General features: G+C 43.2%; 1 protein-coding gene across 5 annotated transcripts in view; it reads right to left on the reverse strand.

Annotated features, from left to right (window-relative positions):
- Window positions 1–20,611, reverse strand: part of MAPK8IP1 (mitogen-activated protein kinase 8 interacting protein 1) — a 57,444-nt gene that overhangs the window by 31,224 nt on the left and 5,609 nt on the right. Inside the window, exon 1 of one of the 5 annotated variants that reach the window (XM_075188234.1) lies at window positions 8,013–8,163. The exons of the other annotated variants lie outside the window; for them this stretch is intronic. Coding sequence (XP_075044335.1) covers window positions 8,013–8,065 — 53 coding nt within the window. The 5' untranslated portion in view covers window positions 8,066–8,163. Of the gene's footprint in view, window positions 1–8,012; window positions 8,164–20,611 lie in introns of those variants that run through there. 5 annotated transcript variants of the gene reach the window in all.

Raw genomic sequence — 20,611 nt, forward strand, 5'->3', positions numbered from 1 at the left:
TGTACCATTGTATATTTGACACTGTAATTCTCAGGGCGGATAGCTAGAGCTTTCTTTTCTTGGCATATATATCTATTTAACCTTTTAATTTACTTTATTACAACAGGAAAACTGACAAAAAAAAAAGAAAAAGGAAAACAAACATGTCCTTGATTTCCCCTTGAATATTTTTTGAAAGCTGCATTTACCCCCTAAGCGGGAGAACATTTAAGTTGGTTACCGAAGGGTGGTACAGAAGGGTGGTGTGAGCGGAAGACCTAATCAGAAGTCGACCTCCCCAGCGGCACGACACAGCCCTGGTTGACTTTGTCCTGGTTTGAAAAAGTGCAGGTCACCATTGACCTTCAAGCGCTCGCCCAAGGATGACTCCATACGCAAACCGAGGGGGTTTCCTAGTGGCTGGAAACCCCTATCCAAGCCTGGGGCACTGTATAATTGAGGTGGCTGGACCCTGCCCCTGCTTCACACAGCTCTGCTCAAAAAGAGAGAGCTGCGTGCACCTAACAGTAGTGCACGCAGCATTGCCCATGTATATTATGGGGATAGGTAGAGTTGGAGAACAGCCAAGCACACTCTAATATTATAGCCAGACCCCCATGCATGCTGGTCACGCCCACTGGCTGCGTGGTGTGGAAATCCCCCTCTGCAAATCCTTTGTTTGCCCCTGGACTCATTGTCGTTGGTCTTCACCATGGGAAACCCCTGGTCTTATATGACCACCAGTCTGACTAGTCCTGGCAGGTGTGGGCAATAACATTTTTCAATATTATTGCAACGTATTAAAAAACTGCCCCCACCCGGCTGGCAAAATTTTCTGTAGAGAACACTGAGCTGCAGATGAGTTACCAACAGCTGGGGGAGAAAATGTCTGTCTATATTTACCAGCTGGATAAAGTGTTGTACAAAGAAATTGCTAAAGATGGACTAACTCATAAGCAAGTGGACCACAGGTGCATCAAACAGTTACTAAAGTGGGCTTTAACTCATATTACCCTAAAGTTGTGATGTCCCACTCCAGGAAATAGTAGAGCAAGAGGAAGTCACTATAGCGGCTAGTGAGCAACTACCCAAGAAGGCCAATGCAGCCCCCTGACGAGCTGAACCTTCTAGCAATACAAGCAAATTGCATCATTACTTGGTGCATAAGCTAAATTGGGTGAATTTACAGAGAGCCTGCCCAGGAAAAGATCTAGGCAGAGAGTGAGGAAAGAAGGCTCCATGTGTGCTGAGCATTAGGCTACAGCATGCAGAGGGAGTTTTGATCCTGTGGGAATTATTCTTATCTTTATTATGACTTATCACTGATAAAAGAGAAACAGCGTTTAGTTCACTGTATAACTTCATTTGGAGCATCGAGATCTCACAGCCACTGCCAGCCCGTGGTCCTTAAGGGAGTCTTATCTGTGTGGAGTTTGTATGTTCTCCCCGTGTTGGCGTGGGTTTCCTCCGGGTGCTCTGGTTTTCTCCCACACTCCCCAAAACATACTGGTAGGTTAATTGGCTGCTATTAAATTGACCTTAGTCTTACAACTTTGTGACAGTGTTATAGGTTTATGGATCATGTGAAGTGTCAATCTTTGTTCTCCCTTGACAGAGAGGTGTAAACAATTACAGAGGTAATCATGGGAGAGGAAAGATTGCATCCTCTATATAATGGCAATCTACATTATGGTGCCACATCTAGACCATTCCTGAAATGGCTCAATGATCCGGAGCCTAACCCTGTCACAGGCTTGTAAGAAAAGACAAACTTGCTGGACACTTCCCAGATTTCTCAGGAAATCCAACAACAGAGGTGCAGAATTACACCTCCGAGAACAGTAACTTTTATGCAGTCCTTTTATTTTCCCCAAGCATGCACCAAATGGAGAATTCACCTGTTTTTTTTCACGTCACCTAATGAGACTGCCATCTGGGAGGATTACCTAGGGTGAAGGCACTGTTCTTCATTACATTCATTTTTAAATTCATATATTAGCCCTCATCCCATAATCCTCTGCAGTCTGGCCGCCATGATTTGTGTGCGGCAAACCACTTTGTTATCTAACTCGAGACCTTTGGCATATTTGTGAGAAGTACTGGATACTGTAGCTGTAATGCTTAAACTGTGTAATATGTAGGGTCTGAAAATAAGAGTCTAAGTTTGGAGTATGCGAGATCTGAACTCCATGTTCAAAAGGGCTTTAATGGTCCAGTATTATATGGTCTGTTACCACAAGCCACATATCTTGTTAGAATAATAAACTAATTTAAGTGGTAGTAAGATACAGGTTGTAGCCAGAAATTGGAGACACCTGGGTAAATGAAAGACATCAGGCATACTGAAAACAAGAGATTTCAAACAGGTCTAGCTTATGCCTTAATTAAACAAATGACATCCCCAGGACTGCGTGGTTGTGGCTAGCGTGGCTGCAAGAGGAGACCTGAGAGACTTAGAAAGAGGGGCGGTTGTCGGGGCACGTTGGTCAAGTCAGCTGAAGTTGTTAATGCTTTATGAGCGACGGTGGCTAAGGTGAAGTCCAAACAGCAATGGGCAACTGTGGGTGGAAGCACATACTCCACCAAGATGGACCCCAAAGGGTGAAGGTCAATTTAAAGTGCGAGGCAAAACAGGTGAGCACCTGCAGATCAATTGACTGCAAATTTCAACCTGTGGCACGAGCAGCCAGTTACAGCAAATGAAACGTGTGTCGCCAGCCTAAGAAACTGTACAGCACCGATTGTCAATAGTGAAAGATTCTAGTGGTTCCGAAATCTTTTGGATACATTTTCCTGGCATTGTTTTGGTGCATTGATATCCTGGAAGACGGGAAGGGCATATTGCCAGTTATTTTTGAATGTCATCTGAATTTTCTACCACTATAAACCAGGTATCAGATAAAGAACTCTTTTTTTTGGAAAGAATGGTGCTGAATCCCTCTTTCACAATTCCACACATCGTTAGACTCAATGCCATGGTGCTTATAGAAAGTGCTGGCCCTAATAGTGTGACGTATAAATTAAATTGTACTGGTGTTTCCCATTTTTTGCCATCTGTTATCTTGTACTTGCTCTGCAGAGAGCTTGGGCTGGAAGTTATCTGCAGAGCAAGTACAAGGTAGCAGATAAAAAAAAAATAGAAACACCAGTACAATTCAATTCATAGGCCTCGCCAGTAGGGCCAACACGTCCTTTGAGCACCATGACATTGAGTCCACTGATGTGTTGAATTGTGCGTTTCTTCTTATGCTAAATGTGTAACAATCTTATTCAACGAATCCTCCAATGTTCTTTTGTCAGTACCACTTTCGATCCCGGCAAAATTTTATTATTTTACAGTTCAGCTGCTGGGGATCAGGTACATAAGGCGGAATTAATTATATGACAAGCTAGCTCTATTATTACCAGCTTGCCTCTTAATTACCGGAGACTTTAACCGCTCTTCCACTGATCCTCACATGGCTTATTAACCGGCTAAGATCTGGCTCACTGGGTCGTTTCCAATGCTCTGACTGAGTTATGGAGATGGAAACACCCAAATGTTAGAGAATATTCCCGTTACTTTGCCTCTCGTAGATGCTTTTTGCATATGTCTTTGGCATATGCCACCCATAAATGCCTTCCTTATGTCTCAGTCAGCTGCATCCCCAGAAGTCCCCATGATCACTCCCATCTGGAGATTTCATTAGTAGGTCAGCAAGTGGCTGTATCTAGCTGCAAGAGACTAAGCACATATTGCATTAAATTACCATCTACAGCATTCAAATCTTTGACTTACATGAAGCCCCCTCCTTCCTCCCAGGTAGGGGCAGATGACTTTAAAGCAGTTTTGAAGGAAGAAAAAAAATCTTGATCATTAGTAGTACTTACAAGGTGCTTGGTGCAAAGACTTCTTCAGTAGAGCCACCCTCCCTTAGGATGTAAGCTTGTATGAGCAGGGCCCATCTTCCCTCCTGTCTCCATACCTGTTCTTCCGCTCCGTCTCTACTGTATCTGCCTGCCTGGAGTTTCTGAAGTATTGGTACTTTGTGTTTATTGTTCTGTACTGTTTTACCCTGTAAAGTCTACTATTTGTACCATGTACGGCGCTGCGGAAACCTTGTGGCGCCTTACAAATAAAGGATAATAATAGAGCCAGAAGTGACTAATATTGAAACTTATTATGCAATTAACTCTTCTGATTACACATACTCTGCTCCTATACAAGCCAAGGAAGTACCAGAAAAAATAAAATTTTACCAGTCGCAGGCTATCTATAAGCACAAGGATAGGTAAGGCACACTTCTGACCATTTTAGCTAGGGGAGAACAGACACAGAACAGAAACTGGTGAAAGGCTGTACAATGCTTTCCCGGTGTTGTACCATCTCCCTTCATATACACTTCACGTATTTTTCAATTTCAAAGCCAGACTGTGCATCAGACCAGACCTAATTATGTTCAAACATAGATTATAACATGTTCTAACAATTAGGCCTCATCAGATAATATCTGCCCTTGTGAACCTGTATTTGATGAACCTGAACCAACTTCATGTACAGAAATTACCATTGTTGGGCCGAGCTTAGACCGCCTGCAGAAAAGGGTATATGATGAGGGCATGGTATTTTTTTTATAGGATGCAGGGGTATTAAGGAGAGAGCTGTCATGAAGAAGAGAACTGCCAGATAACTGTGTGATTACAGAGGAGAGAGCTGCCACAGAGTGGGGCAATTATTCACCAATTAAGTGGTCCAGTGATATCCAGGTGCCTAGAGAGAGTCCAGATCCTGTCTAGGTGCCCAGAGGGAATCTAGGTGCCCCGAGACAGTCCAGATCCGGTCCAAGTGCCCAGAGGGAATCCAGGTGCCCAGAGACAGTCCAGATGCGGTCCAGGTGCCCAGAGGGAATCCAGGTGCCCCGAGACAGTCCAGATCCGGTCCAGGTGCCCCGAGACAGTCCAGATCCGGTCCAGGTGCCCAGAGGGAATCCAGGTGCCCCGAGGGAGTCCAGATCCGGTCCAGGTGCCCCGAGGGAGTCCAGATCCGGTCCAGGTGCCCCGAGGGAGTCCAGATCCGGTCCAGGTGCCCCGAGGGAGTCCAGATCCGGTCCAGGTGCCCAGAGGGAGTTCAGATCCGGTCCAGGTGCCCAGAGGGAGTCCAGATCCGGTCCAGGTGCCCAGAGGGAGTCCAGATCCGGTCCAGGTGCCCAGAGGGAGTCCAGATCCGGTCCAAGTGTTCAGTGGTGTCTAGGTGCCCACTTTCACTACCTTACCAACTCCTTGGTCAAGCAGAGGGGTCTGCATCCATTCAAATCATCCACAGGAAGGATATGAAACCCATGAAGGATGAGCCCTTGCCTCAGAGCCCTTTGAGCCATAGTTCGAGTGTCCACGTGGATTCCAGAATCCTCCCCTCATATTCCCTAGTATATGATTCCAGAAGTACACGTCCCTCATCTTTCTTAATATACAGTATTGGGAATGTAGAGTCTATTAATTAATATAAAGCTATAAGACTTATCCCTGCAATAAAAAAAAAATTATGTATAGCTGCAATTTATCAATAAAATATCCCAGAGGGCCGGTATTGCCGAGGCAGCTGAATATGGGCTAGCTTACCGCTTCCCCTGGGTCAGTCTGAGGTAATATGTACATGTGTGATGCACATAACCGATACACGCGTGCGGACTCCAACTGAAGACTCCTGTTTTCTCCGGCCATAGGGCTTTTCGTCCTATGGTAAATATGTCCCATTATTTGGTATAATTAAGCATCAGTGTGTAAGGGTTAAAGTTGCTGCTTCCTCATTCTAAATCCGCAGGTCACAGATTTCTCAAACTCCTCCAGGTTCTTGTGATTCTCCATTATATTATTACTAATCTTCATACAAATGCTTTTACTTAATTGTCATTGATAACCTATGTCAATTATTATTCTTGTAACATAGTGTGTAAGTTAGAAAGTCAGGTACCAGGATTTATTTTTCATAATGTTATCTATTGAGTCTCTGGCCTTACAGTTTTTGTTTCCATCCACTAATAACTATGCAAAGTGGCTTGTACCTCTCTTCTGCTGTGTATTTCAGTAATCCAGGGGCAAACGCAGGATTTGTAGAGGGGGGTTTCCACCACGCCACCAGTGGGCGTGACCAGCATGCATGGGGGCATGGCTATAATATTAGACAGTGCTTGGCTGCTCTCCAACTCCTCCTATTCCCATAATATACATAGGCAATCCTGTGTACACTACTGTTAGGTGCACACAGTTCTCCCTTTTCAAGCAGAGCTGGGTGAAGCAGGAGCAGGGTTCAGCCACCTCAATTATACAGTGCCCCAGGCTTGGAGGGGGGTTGCCAGGCACTAGGAAACCCCCTTGGTTTGCCTATGTAATCACCAGTTATTATTCTCAGAGCAGGGGTTTCCCGAGGTTACTCTGGTAGGAACCACCAAGAACTACTATCCCTAGGAGCGAGAGACGGATTCTGGTGGAGGGGCACTGCGCCACTGAAGAGGTGGCATTTACCCATACCCAACATCAACATGACCCCCGGATTTGCAGGTTTCCAGGGTTACTAGTAAATTAAGTTGGAGACTTGGGTGTAGATAAGATTGTAGGGGTCATGTTGGAGGGTCTGAGGACAACTTCACTCATTCTTCCCTTATAATGATGGTTTATAACATAGTATATTTTGAATGAAGCATCACAGGGCCATAATCTTACATTATATATGCATGTATAAGTCAGCTGATGCCTTTGTCTAATTTCCCTGTAACACATAGCGCTTGCAGGCATTCATGCATTTCTTTAAATATCTGGCAGTCAGTCAGGGAACAGACAGACAGTAAATCCTTGAAGCCAACAGCACAGTTCATGCAAATATTTCAAAGACACGAAAAAGCCACTATGTTTGTTATCTCACAGCGCCAGAGCCACATAGGATGCAAATGAGCCCAATCCCCCCTTTTATGCAAATCACCAGATGCCAACAACAGCTTTTCAGCATCCGATCTAATTAATGACATTGAGAGGTCAGACAAGGTCACTGGGTACAACACTCGTTATTACACTTCCGCAATAAAAAAAAAGACATTTGTAAGAGTTCAAGTACCCAGCTGTCATCAACGCCTTCAGTACAGCAGGGAAAGTAAATTTGTGCTGCTTTTCAGTAGCATTATAGTCCCTTATTTATCCACTAGAATGCACCAGGGAACTACCTGTCTGGAGGGAGTGGGGGGGGGGGGGGGTGATATTATTTATACTTCCAATTTAGCAAGTCATAGTGCAGTAGAACACAACTCACTTCCTGTGACTTCCACCATACACCAATCGTTCTCAGCTTGTGGTAACCCTATGGGTGCCGCAACTTCAAAAGGAACCTCAGACTGTTGTATTTAACTCAAAATAAGCATTTACTGTGTTACCAAGCAATAACATATACAAAATAAACCAGATAAAAGTGTTGGCAGATATGTATAGGCATAAGGGTTGCTTGGCAAATAATTACAGATGTAAAGCATACTTGGCTAATATTTACACATAATAGGAAGATAAAGGTTGTTAAATCCAAGACCAGGGAGTAGCAATAAGGTGGCAAATTATTATTAATATTATTATAACACTGTGTTCTCGGAGATAATAAAACAGTCGCCACATGTAACAGGCCTCACTACAGAGAATGAACCTCAGCATCAGCACAAGTAGTCCTGAGTAGATGCAGCAGATATAAACGTCTCTATAGCAAACGGAAATAGAACCATTAAAAAAATAAAATAAAGCAGCATTGAAGGTTACACTGAACAGTAAATCCAGCCATGCACAAGTCCTGTTAAGTTACAGGGAAATACACAACTCTGGATGCCAACGCTGGAAATAGGATTATAAATGCCACATGGATTTAAAACAACAACAAAAATCACCCCTCCTTTTCAAATAAAGAAGAAAAACAAGCCTAAATGGAGAAAAAAAACATTATTTTATAAAATATGCTCATCCTTTGTATCACAGTATCATTATCAGCTAAGAGACCCAGCAGACAATGCAGACCGTCCACCTACCATTTCTCCCACTGGTTCTCCAGCCAGCTCCCCTCATCCTCACTGGAATCCATCTGCTTCTTTGACCAGAGGCCTCCGCCTTACCCCACTGCCTCCCTTACAAAAAAAAAAACAAAAAAAAAAAACAAGCTCTCTTCCTCTCCGCTGCGCATCCCATGCTCATTAAAAATACATAGAAGCAAGTGTCTAACAGCAGCACAATCTGGCTGGCGTTTGGTTTCAGAGAGCAGCCAAACTCTGGCTGGCTGGGGGTCGATAATCAGTTAGCTGAATGCTTACCTCTCTCTTTCTCTCCCACAGGCTCTGGAAGAGCAAATAACAGGCGACTGAGCACCTAGAGGAAAGTAATGATGAATTAAGAAGCTGATGGGTCTCTTGAATCTTCAAGATCAGAGTTTTGTCATGATCTAATTGGGAATGTGAATTAATTTAAATAACTGAGTTACTTATTAAATCTACATCAGGTTTACGACGTTCGCTTTAGGTTGTGGAACCTTATGTCGCAGCATGCCCTGACTGCAAAAGTCTATATGCAAACGGCTCTTGCACTGCGGTAGAACTACAAGTCCCAGCCAGCTAGGATCCCCATGTGTCAGTGCATGTATTGTATCGCAGTGAGTATATGTGTGGCTCTACAGCTGTAGTGAAACTAGGAATACATTCACCCTATTTGTACCTGGTTCTTCCCAAATTGCAATGCCAGGCACCCTCCAGCGGCCTACACTACGCTCTTCTGAGCAAGAGCGTGGTTCGGAGAATGCACAGTAAAGCCAGCGCTTATAAGAGTCAGACAAGCGGGGTCCTCCAGAGTGGAGAACTACAGTCATGGCCGAAAGCTTTGAGACTGACACAAGTATTGGTTTTCACAAAGTTTCCTGCTTCAGTGTTTTTAGACCTTTTTGTCAGATGTTGCTATGGTATACTGAAATAAAATTACAAGCATTTCATAAGTGTCAAAGGCTTTTATTGACAATTACATTAAGTTTATGCAAGGAGTCAATATTTGCAGTGTTGACCCTTCTTTTTGAAGACCTCTGTAATTCACCCTGGCATGCTGTCAATCAACTTCTGGGCCACATACTGACTGATGGCCACCCATTCTTGCCTAATCAGTGCTTGGAGTTTGTCAGAATTTGTGGGGATGGGGGGGGTTTGTCCACCCGCCTCTTGAGGATTGACCACAAGTTCTCAATGGGATTAAGGTCTGGGAAGTTTTCTGGTCATGGATCCAAAATGTCGATGTTTAGTTATCACTTTTGCCTTATGGCAAGGTGCTCCATCATGCTGGAAAAGGCATTGTTCATCACCAAACTGTTCTTGGATGGTTGGGAGAAGTTGCTCTTGGAGGATGTTTTGGTACCATTCTTTATTCATGGCTGTGTTCTTAGGCAAAATTGTGAGTGAGCCCACTTCCCAGACTTTAATCCCATTGAGAACTTGTGGTCAATCCTCAAGAGGTGGGTGGACAAAAAAAAACAAAACACAAATTCTGACAAACTCCAAGCATTGATTAGGTAAGAATGGGCGGCCATCAGTCAGTATGTGTCCCAGAAGTTGATTGACAGCATGCCAGGGCGAATTGCAGATGTCTTCAAAAAGAAGGGTCAACACCTGCAAACATTGACTCTTTGTATAAACTTAATGTAATTGTCAACAAAAGCCTTTGACACTTATGAAATGCTTGTAATTTTACTTCAGTATACCATAGCAACAACTGAGCTGGCTTCACTGTGCATTTTCCGACCCACGCTCTTGCTCAGAAGAGCATAGTGTAGACCAGGCACATCTCCAAATATAGCTATGGGATTTAAGAGATGCCATGTTCCGCCGCTGGATTATATTGTCAGATTTCTTTGGTAAGGCTTCTAACTCTTCTTTATCTTGCACTAAAATACCCATTGACATTTTATTACAGATAATTGTCTCTTTCATTGAGTAAATATTCTTTTAACCTTACTACTGAGATTAATGGTGAGGTGTGGCCCCTTTGAAGGTTAGAGGGCCGCTCAACTGTATCAGGTTGTCCATCAGTGATTTAAAGGCTTCAAACACAATCGTAAAATAAATCCCATCTGGACACTGCCTTATAGTATAACTCATTGAACTCCAGTATTGGGTGGAGCTATCCTTTAATACAATGTTGTATTAATTTAATATGATAGTTTAGAGACAGTAACATTTTAAAAGAGAACCTCACTACAGCCTACTTACCAACATTCTAAACATCATTGCCAGGGATACTGAACATATCATGTGCAGTAGTGTGTTACTGAGCCATAGGCTACGACCACACTGGAGTTTAAGCTGCATTTCTAATGCAAGTTAAGCTTGTGTAACCACATGCGAAAATAAAAATAATTGTACCAAATGAGACAGTACATATTTATGTTTCTGACGTACGCTTAGCTGTAGTGAGCTTTTTTGAACACTTTTTCCAATTCAGTGTGTCTTTCATTCAGTTCACATCACGCATTAACTGTGATTTACCATCCATCAGTAGAGAAAAATAAGGACATCTCCAGAAAACCGTCTTTATAATCTGTGATTCTTAGAGAAAAAAAACAGGGACAGTTGCCAGCTGTCCTACAAAATTGGCGCTTCAACATTGTGTATCTGTCATATCACACACACTGATCAGCCACAACATTTAAACCACTGAAAAGTGAAGTGAATAACATTGATTATCTCGTTACAATGGCACCTGTCAAGGGGTGGGATATATTAAGCAGCAAAAGAATAGTCAGTTCTTGAAGTTGATGTGTTGGAAGCAGGAAAAATGGGCAAGCGTATGGATCTGAGCGACTAGGTCGTCTAGCCATTACAATTTGGTCAGAGCATCTCAAAAACGGCAGGTCTTGTGGGGTGTTCCCAGTATGCAGTGGTAAGTACCTACCAAAAGTGGGTCAAGGAAGCACAGCCAGTGAACTGGTAACAGGGTCATGGGCGCCCAAGGCTACTGTAGCAGAAATTGCTGAAAGTAGTTAAGTTAATGCTGGTTATGATAGAAAGGTGTCAGAACACACAGTGCATTACAGCTTACTGCATATGGGGCTGCGTAGCTGCATACCGGTCAGAGTGCTGCGATGACCACTGTCCACCGCTGCAAGCAACTACAGTGGACAAGTTACCACCAGAACTGGACCATCATCATCATCAGCAGCTAAATATATATAGCGCCACTAATTCCGCAGCACTGTACAGAGAATTCACTCACATCAGTCCCTGCCCCATTGGAGCTTACAGTTTAAGTTCCCTAATATACACACACACCCAGACCGAGAGAGACTAAGGTCAATATGATAGCAGCTAATTAATCTACTAGTATGTTTTTGGAGTATGGGAGGAAACTGGAGCACCCGGAGGAAACCCACGCAAACACGAGGAGAACATACAAACTCCACACAGATATGGCCATGGTCAGGAATCAAACTCATGACCCCAGTGCTGTGAAGCAGAAGTGCTAACCACTGAGCCACTGTGCTGCCCAATGGAAGAAAGTGGCCTGGTGTGATGAATCACATTTTCTTTTACATCATGTGGTCAGCCGGGTGCATGTGCGTCGTTTAACCTGGGGAATAGATAGCACCAGGATGCACCATGGGAAGAAGGCAAGCCAGCGGAGGCAGTGTGATGCTCTGGGCAATGTGCTGCTGGGAAACCATGGGTCTTGGTATTCATGTGTATGTTACTTTGACATGTACCACCTACACCCCTTCCTGGCAACGGTATTCCCTGATGGCAGTGGCCTCTTTCATCAGGATAATGCGCCTTGACACACTGCAAAAAAATTTCAGGAATGGTTTGAACAACATGACAAAGAGTCCAAGGTGTTGACTTGGCCTCCAAAATTCCCAGATCTCAATCCGCTCAAGCATCTGTGAGATGTTCTGGAAAAACAAGTCCGAGCCATGGAGGCCCCACCTCACAACTTATAGGACTTAAGGGATCTGCTAACGTCTTGGTGCCAGATACCACAGGAGGCCTGCAGAGGGCTTGTGAAGTCCACGCCTCAACGGGTCAGAACTGTTTTGGCGGCACCAGGAGAACCTACACAATATTAGGTTGGTGGCTCTAATGTTGTGGCTGATCAGCGCAAGTCATATAATATCCATTGAGCACAACAGCACAGCACCTCTCAGTGGCTAATCATGATAAAAGACATACACATAACATTGGCTTCACCAAGCAAAAATGTTTGTACAAAGAATCTCTCTGACATCAGTCGGTCAACAGACAGATCAATACAATGTACAAATGGGCAGCACGGTGGCTCAGTAGGCAGCATGGTGGCTCAGTGGTTAGCACTTCTGCCTCATGAGTTCGATTCCCAACCAGGACCTTATCTGTATAGAGCTGACACGTTCTCCCTGTCTTTGCATGTGTTTCCTCCAATTTCCTCCCATAATCCAAAAACATACTGGTAGGTTAATTAGCTGCTGGTAAAATTCTCCTTGGGGTGTGTGTTTGAGCTGTGTGTGTGTGTTAACAAATTTAGACCATACTTACCAACTTTACAATGTTGGTATCCGGGAGCCTGCGGGGGAGGTGGGCGTCATGGGGGGGCGGGCCTCCAAAATCCGTGTCATTTTGGACCCGCCCCCATGACGTCACGACGCAAAATGCGTCATTTGACAGAGGGGGCGGGGCCAAATGCCGCGATTCACCAGGAATCGCGGCGTTTGTGACCTAATTCTGCCCACTTCACTAGGAAGTGGGCAGATCCGGGATTTTGCCACACTCGCCCGGGAGTCCGGGAGACTCTCTCAAAATGCGGGAGTCTCCCGGACATTCCGGGAGAGTTGGCAAGTATGATTTAGACTATAAATTTTAATGAGAAAGGGACTGATGTGAATGACTTGCGCATGAAAACGACTTCCCATCTGGTATTTTGCACACAAAACAAATGGTTATAAACATGGGTATTTTTTGGGGAGAGGAGGGGTGTAGATTTCCTTTGACAATGAGACTACAAGTCTGGAAGCATATAATAAAAAAGCCCACCACAGGGAGACACTCAGAACCCAAAATGCCTGAACACAGAATATAATAGCTTACACTAGAACACGGATATCTCCTCCTGTAGCTCACATGGATATTTGAAATCATCAAAGCGAATGAAGGCATGAGGGTGCAAATGAAGTAAAGACGATCACTCAACATTCCAAAAATCATAATTGATGAGTAGTCACATAACTAACCAATTATAACTCCAATTGTAACAATATAGTTTACAGTAGATGATCTCAGTATTAACCTAATTCATGCATTATATATGGGACCAACTGTAAATTATAACGATTATACTTCACCAAGGAGATTTGTGACTTTTTATAGAGATCATTGAATTGCAAGACAACGTCTAATGTCCATGATAATCTACTGTAAAAGCACATTGTTCCTTTTAAAAACACACTTTTGTTTTTTTCAGTAGAAAGGAACAGACAAAAACACCGATATAATTATATACAGTATTTGTGTTTATATATTTGATTCATATTTTGTTACATGAATTGATTTTATTTAAAACACCCATCACATGTCTGATAACATTGGTCTACGAAGACTTAGAAAGGGAGAGGAGTTAGCTTTGGAAATATACATTGGTTCAGTGTTACTGATCACTGCAGACAGTACAGAATGAATCACCCACTTCCTCTCATAATATAATATGACATCACTTCTCATTCATGACTTTCCACGATATAAACAAACTACTGCTATTTTTTACGGTGATGTCAGCGTGCTCTCATAAATGAATTTATGGAAGGATGTTATGGACGCGCCTCAGACTGAGTTTCATTGTCAGGTTTGGATACTCTGACATGAATTCCAATTATGCTGACAAGTACCAATAAATGAAGGAAGAAGGCAGGAGAGGAGGGAGATGATTGCTGCAGGGGCGGGCATGATACAGTGAGGAGAGAGGGCAGAAATATTCGAGAAGAAGAAGAAAGCGGAAGGCAGAGGACGGAAGATAAACATTTTGACCAGCTTTTAGCACCCTAGGGCAACATTTGCAAAATGTCATCCTTAAAGTAGACCCATCCCCAATAAACCACTGTGTGAGCAGCCATTTTGTACAATGAACCAATATTCAGACCCATCAGTTCAGCAGGACAGCTCTGAGATATGAGGTATTATCAGGTCTGCAGCTATAACAGCGGGTGGATTACACAGGGTTTTCTAAGGCAGAAAGAGAACAAAGCAGCAGCCAGGCTGAGATCAGGTTACTGGTGCATTAGCTAAACGGACTACAGTGCAGGCTCTTGTGCACAATCTCTACGGGCTTTATATGGGTTTTAAAGTCTGTGAGTTGCCCTGCACTGTGTTCACCAGTAGCGTAAGTGCACATGAAAATTGTGACCAATATAAATAGTGATCAGACCCTGAATGGATCCTGTTTTGTTTTTTTTTGTTTGTTTTTATCTGTCCAGCACATAGGGACCTACGTATCAAGTCTTAAACAATGCAGAAACGGCTGGTTCCACATAGTTTAGGCATATCTTGGTACCCTGGCAATTTTTTTTAAAAAGCCTAACACAGCAGATATCATAGATATCTCCTGCATTAGGCTCAGTATCGCAGAACACCGCAGTATCCATAAATACCAATGGGGACTGCAGTCTGAGCCAATTTATCAAGCTCAGAAAATCTCAGCTTTTCAAAGCTTGTCCCCAATGACAAACGCTAAATGGCGTTAGCCGCTCTATCCTATGGGGAGAGCAGCGCATTAAAGGGATGTTCGCATCCCTCCCTGGTAGGCTTCATGCTCCTCCCCTCCGTTATCTAACAAAACTTATTATGCGCAACTCCCAGTAAGTAGTCCATGCTAGCGTTGAATGCCCCCAGGTCTTAAGCTCTTACGTAGTGGAGGCTTATATACTATACTGCAGCTGGTAGGAGGCGGTAGCCAAGAAATGAGCGGACAGTCAAAGACAGGCCGAGGTCAGGGGTCTGTAGCAGCCAACGTAATCCAGAAACAGGCAGAGGTCAGGGACAAACAGAGATCAAGCAGGGTCTTAAACAAGCCAAGGGTCACAACAGGTATCAGGTCCAAAGCAGAGAATCCACAGGAATAACGAGGGTTAATTCAGAGCAGGTCAGCACTAATGCAGGGCCCTCCCTGCCTTAAATACTGACAACAGCCAATCAAAACCTAGGCATCTAATATGCCTAAGTAGCCCCCCAGGAGTGTAATGATTCATGAATTGCATTTGCGCACACACTCGATGGCCACAGATGCCGGGGCGTGGCTCTGACAGTGAATGCGTACCGACCTTCGCCATGGTGATGTCCCGGCTGTTGCCATGACAGCCGGGACATAGATACAGGAAGCAAGCCACGGATTGCCGTGGCTCATTACAGTTAGAAGCCGGAGTTGTAAGACAAATGGCATCATCGCCAGGACAGTCTCTTATCGGAGGTGCATCCTGAAATTACACTTTGATAAATAGCCCCGATACTTCATTCCTTATCGACGCTTTTTGCAGAATTATGATCATTTACAATTTTGCGGTGGGTCATAAATAGACCCCTTAGTGTTCCTCATAGTCATCAGCCTATCAGTACTCTGAGGTCCTCTTAAGAGAACACGGCAATGTAGCCTCTGAGTGTGCATGCTAAATACATTAGTATACTGCCTGCTGCCGTCATTAAAATTAATTATAAGTCAGCCGTGGAAATGAAACGGAGAAGCGGGAAAAGAAAGATTGAGATAAGATTCCAAAGTTCATTGAGAGAAAGCAGTTCTGGAGAAAAAGGATTATAAAAAGTTTTAGGGGTTGGTTTATCAAATGACGAAAAGCCCTATTGCCAGTGAAAATAGTCGTTTTTGCAAGCGATAGGGCTTTTTTCTTTTCCTTCCCCTGTACATAGATGTGTTACTGCTGGAAATTTCGATAGCAAATGCCCCCTCACTAAAAGCTGGCGGAGAGGGCTAATATCACTGAGACAGCCGAGTGTTGCATACTTGTGTGAGTAACGGCTTTCAGTACTAACGCTTAAAAAGACAATTTGTTTTTTTAATAATTCATCGACAACGCTATTCCAAGACCACTCAACAATTCCAACTTCTTATTCAAAATCCCAACAAATAATTTGCATTACTGAAAGGGATCGATAACGCATCGTGATAGAGCAGGTCTGAACAAATTCCAGTCACCAGATCACCTAAAGCTGATTACACACCTATGCAAGTATCATGCAGATCACACAATACACGACCACTTGGTCAGATGCTGCAAGTGTGTGTACGCGCCCACGATCATGTTTATTCGTAAAAAAAAAAAACACATCACATTGTTGATTTGGTTTTCTAAACTTAATAAAAACCACGATCAACGATGTCGGGTAAACGTGGAAGTGTGTATACACTCATGGCCAGCGGCATACGCAGATATCTGTATGCCCGCCTCCAAGACTTCTGCCGTGCTGCCCCCAATCTGTGGGAGACCCCGCCTCACTCGAAACTGCCCCAACACTTACTCAAAACTCACCTTTTCAAGTTTGCCTATCCTACCGCCTCCTGATCATCTTATCCATCACCTCCTCTTCTTTCACCCATCATCTTCATTTTTGGTCTTACTCTTTCTCTCACCACCCCTCCCTCTAGAATGTAAGCTCTCATTTATTTAGTACCTTCTACAAAATGACAGCTAGAATCTGATTGGTTGCTATAGGCAACATCCCCACTTTTTCAAACCCACAGCTTAGTAAATCTAGCCCTCAGTCTAGCACTCTCTTCCCTCTCCACACTCTCTTCTCCTTTCCTAGCTCCCTTGCCTGCAAGCAGATCCTCAGAGGTGGATGAACAAGGAAGTTTCTACATCTCCGTTAACAGCTTTCCTGAAAGCCCACTGTTAAACAGAAAAGCTTTTGGAAATAACAATTTTTCATTCCCTCTGGAAGAAAATGTTCTGTCTCTTAAACTGGCTTCTTCTACAAAAGCAATTTAGTTTCCTGCAAACCACAACAGAGGATACCGGGTAACAGAAGATGATCATATAACACCATTACCTCATCAGAAAAAAACCTAAATGATACTGTTAAGAAACCTCTTGTAGAAAAGGGATACTTACAATTCCACTTTCCAAAGGCCACTTACATGCTGAGGCTTAGAAGAGATTATCAAGTACTCAGAACATTGGTTGTTCAGGGCTCCTGACATATTACAGATCCATGTATGTTGTAAAACGTGTATTTCGGAATTTTCCTGCCATCGGCGGCAGGGCAATCATCCGTTAGACTGGTGCCAAGTTGAGTCCTGGCCATCAGTTCCCTTCTGATATCTAAGGAGAGGTATTTTACTCATAGAATAGGTGTTTGGATGGACATCTCCTTTAAACTGGCCACACATAGGCAGATCTTGTTGGCCAACGATCCGTGTTAGTTTGGTTGACCTATAACTATGGGCATATTGTGCTGTCATTGGTTGACCAGGAAAAAGTGAGTTTGTTGAGTGATCAGACCCAATGGCTGGATCTGCCTGTCATCGTTAGAGAGTTATTTGAAAAATAATAGTTTGAACTTTGCACATATTCACGGTTCTTTCCTAGTTAACTTCATACCTATCGAACTGCTCCTGTAGTGTCTATCTATGTCACCTCGTCCCTTTACTCTCACTATCTGTTGGGGTCCCTCAGGGCTCTATTTTTGGGAAACTAACTCATTTGGTCTTGCGTACCACTTCTATGCTGACGGCACCCAAATCTAGCTCTCCTCCCCAAACCTCTCCCCTTTTGTGTAACCACCTCTCTGTGTACAGCTTGCTGATAATGACTGTTATTTATTTTAAATCAGTCGTTGGTAAAATCGTTATAGATAACACATTGGTTGAAAACGTCTGCAGTGTGTACCCAGCTGAGAGCTAGGTACACTGGAGCATTTTCGTCCAATAATCGGGCAAATCAGCCAACATCCGACAGTTTGGTCAGATATCGTGCGAGTGTGTATACCTACACGATAATCTAAAGTCATCCCAAAGCGCTGATCATCGCTTCATTTGGTTGGTCGTACGGTTTAATATTTTCCGACCAATCACCTTCCGATCCTGCAGTATGTATGCACTTACACGACTGTTGGCCAATAGTGGATCTCAGTGTGACAGGTCTCATTTCGATATGTGTGGTCGCCGTCATCTCCCTGCAGCTGTTATGTCCCGGTCTGCACTGTTCCTACCCGAGATACATTAATACTCTAATACACTGACAACACAGCCGTCACCTGAAAACACTGACAACACAGACCTCCTAACAGTCTAGACACAGCAGTACTCAAACACACGGACGTACCTCCGACAAGTGTCAAATCAAATAACAGATGAAGACCGCATATCGTTATAAAATCGTTATAGTGTGTACACAGGAATCGGCATGCTGATCGGGACTTCTTTTTTTCTTTGTCGTTGCTGAAATTGGTGAAACTAACGCATGGGGAGAATTTTCTTGCAGTGTGAACCTAGCCTTAGAGATGACCTAATTATTATCTATATATACACATGCAAGGTAAAAAAAAAAAAAAAAAAAGATTGTTTTTGTTATCTAGTAAGGTTAAATTGTCAACTGTCTTACAGGAGTATTGTTTTGCATCCCTCTCAATCAATTTTATGAACTGTATGGATTATTTCATTTTTACACCGCGCCATATAGTTAACCCATGGCAGTAGTGCTGGTTTCTGTGAGTTGTTCACATAATTGTTACAATACTGGTACGCAAACTCTAAGACCTGCAGAACCAGCTTGAAGAGATCTTTACCGATAGCGCCCACCGTTCTTATGGACTGCCAGCTACTCACCAATACTTGGGTGCCCCCAGATCTTAAGCTCTAGGAGGTAGTCATCAACCTAAGCCTGCAGTATCATGTGGTTAGAACATGGCACTGGGAAGCCCAGACACAACCAGCACCAGTGTCTAACAAATGTCCAGAAAAAAATGGTGCACAACAGAAGCCAATCCAAAGTCAAAGTCAGGGCAGGCTTAGTTTTAGCAAAGTCCAAAATACAATCCAAAGGTTGGGCCGGGCAGAGTACGAGCAAAATCCAAAATTGCACATATCTAGTCACTCACCCATCAGGCCAAATGATGGGATCACAAGAGACCCATTGGGTAGGCTTGGCCAATCACCCTATGCACATGCCACAAGCGGTTATCAGCTAACCACAATTTCAGGCCTGCCCAATTAGGCATAACAATGTTTTGTGCCGATGCACAGAGCGGACTTTAGGTCAATTTGGTGCGGGCAGCTTTAAAAAATAAATAAAATGAAACTACTAAGAACAAACATTATGAAAACAGTTAATCATGACACCCAAAGTAAAATATGTTTTTACACCAAGAAAAAAATAGGACAGATTAAAATATAATTTGTAATAATATTATCTGCCTTAAAATAAAAAAAACTGTTAAATCGTAGCCTTAGTTTGAATAGGAACTCGCTTATAAAGTAAAATGTAATGGAGTATTATCCTGCCCCCCCAAAAATGCACAAGACACATAACAGCTGTATAAGTAGCCATTTAGTCGTGAGTGAAGCTATGGAGACTGAAATAGCAAATTAAAACATATCCCTGCAAACGCACAATGGCGTCACTCGTCATGACCCTGAGTGCGCATCTATCAAATCTGTTCAGAGTAATGTTGTTGCCTGGGAGACTGTGATTTGGACACTCCAAGCTACAAACCAGGGTGTACTATAGCCAGACCATGGCGACTGCTATGTGCCTTGGTAGTACAGGGGTCCAATGTTCCTTAAAGTACAAACATAATATGTGGTTTCTTAATAAGTTTATCCAAGCAATTGATTTGGAAAATAATTAGGATAAAAAGACTGTATATATAATAATTCAGACTAATGTCCCAGATTGCTGCTAATGCAATTATTACCCTGTCCTACTGGATGCTGACTGGAGATGAAGAAGGTATTGTGGTGGATATGACTTTATAGTGCATTGAGGGCCCTATCACAACTTTGCCGAGTCCTTAAAATTTCTAGCTACCTTTGAAGCTTCAGGATTGTAAGCGCTGGCTCTCCTGACCCTCAACGCAGATCTGATAGTGATCTAACATGGAAAAGTTTGTTCCTTACCGGAAATGTATACATTTATTTTAAATTCAATACAACTATTTTTTTTTTAGTGAATCCGAGCTATAATTCTAGCACTATATGGAAATGGGGGTAACATGCAGCACAGCATTCACCAACAGGGGATTTAAAGTATTTTATGGAGAAAGGAAAGAGATGCGGGATCAGCGAGTAAAAATAACAGGTTGTTGATATCAGTATGTGTTATCGGACAATATGTTTTGGCATCAGAAAATGCAAACAAAACACCTCTTTAAATGTATGCTGTCAGCAAGATGTGGAATTACAGAATAAGAAATGCAGAAAATAGGAAGAAAATAGAAGAGAGCATTCTGGGTAAAGCAAGAGACAGTTCAGAAAAGGACAGCAGATACACAATACTCCAGGGACGCAGATAATTTTCTTGAGTCTGTTCAGAAAGCTGGAAAGCAGATCACTTCCATTATACCGTTTCCTATAGTGCGAGTAAGTAGTAGAATATTTATGGTGGATGGAGACTAATAGATTGGGGAATGGTATG

This window comes from Mixophyes fleayi, chromosome 10 (assembly GCF_038048845.1).
Source record: "Mixophyes fleayi isolate aMixFle1 chromosome 10, aMixFle1.hap1, whole genome shotgun sequence".
Taxonomy (NCBI): Eukaryota; Metazoa; Chordata; class Amphibia; order Anura; family Limnodynastidae; genus Mixophyes; species Mixophyes fleayi.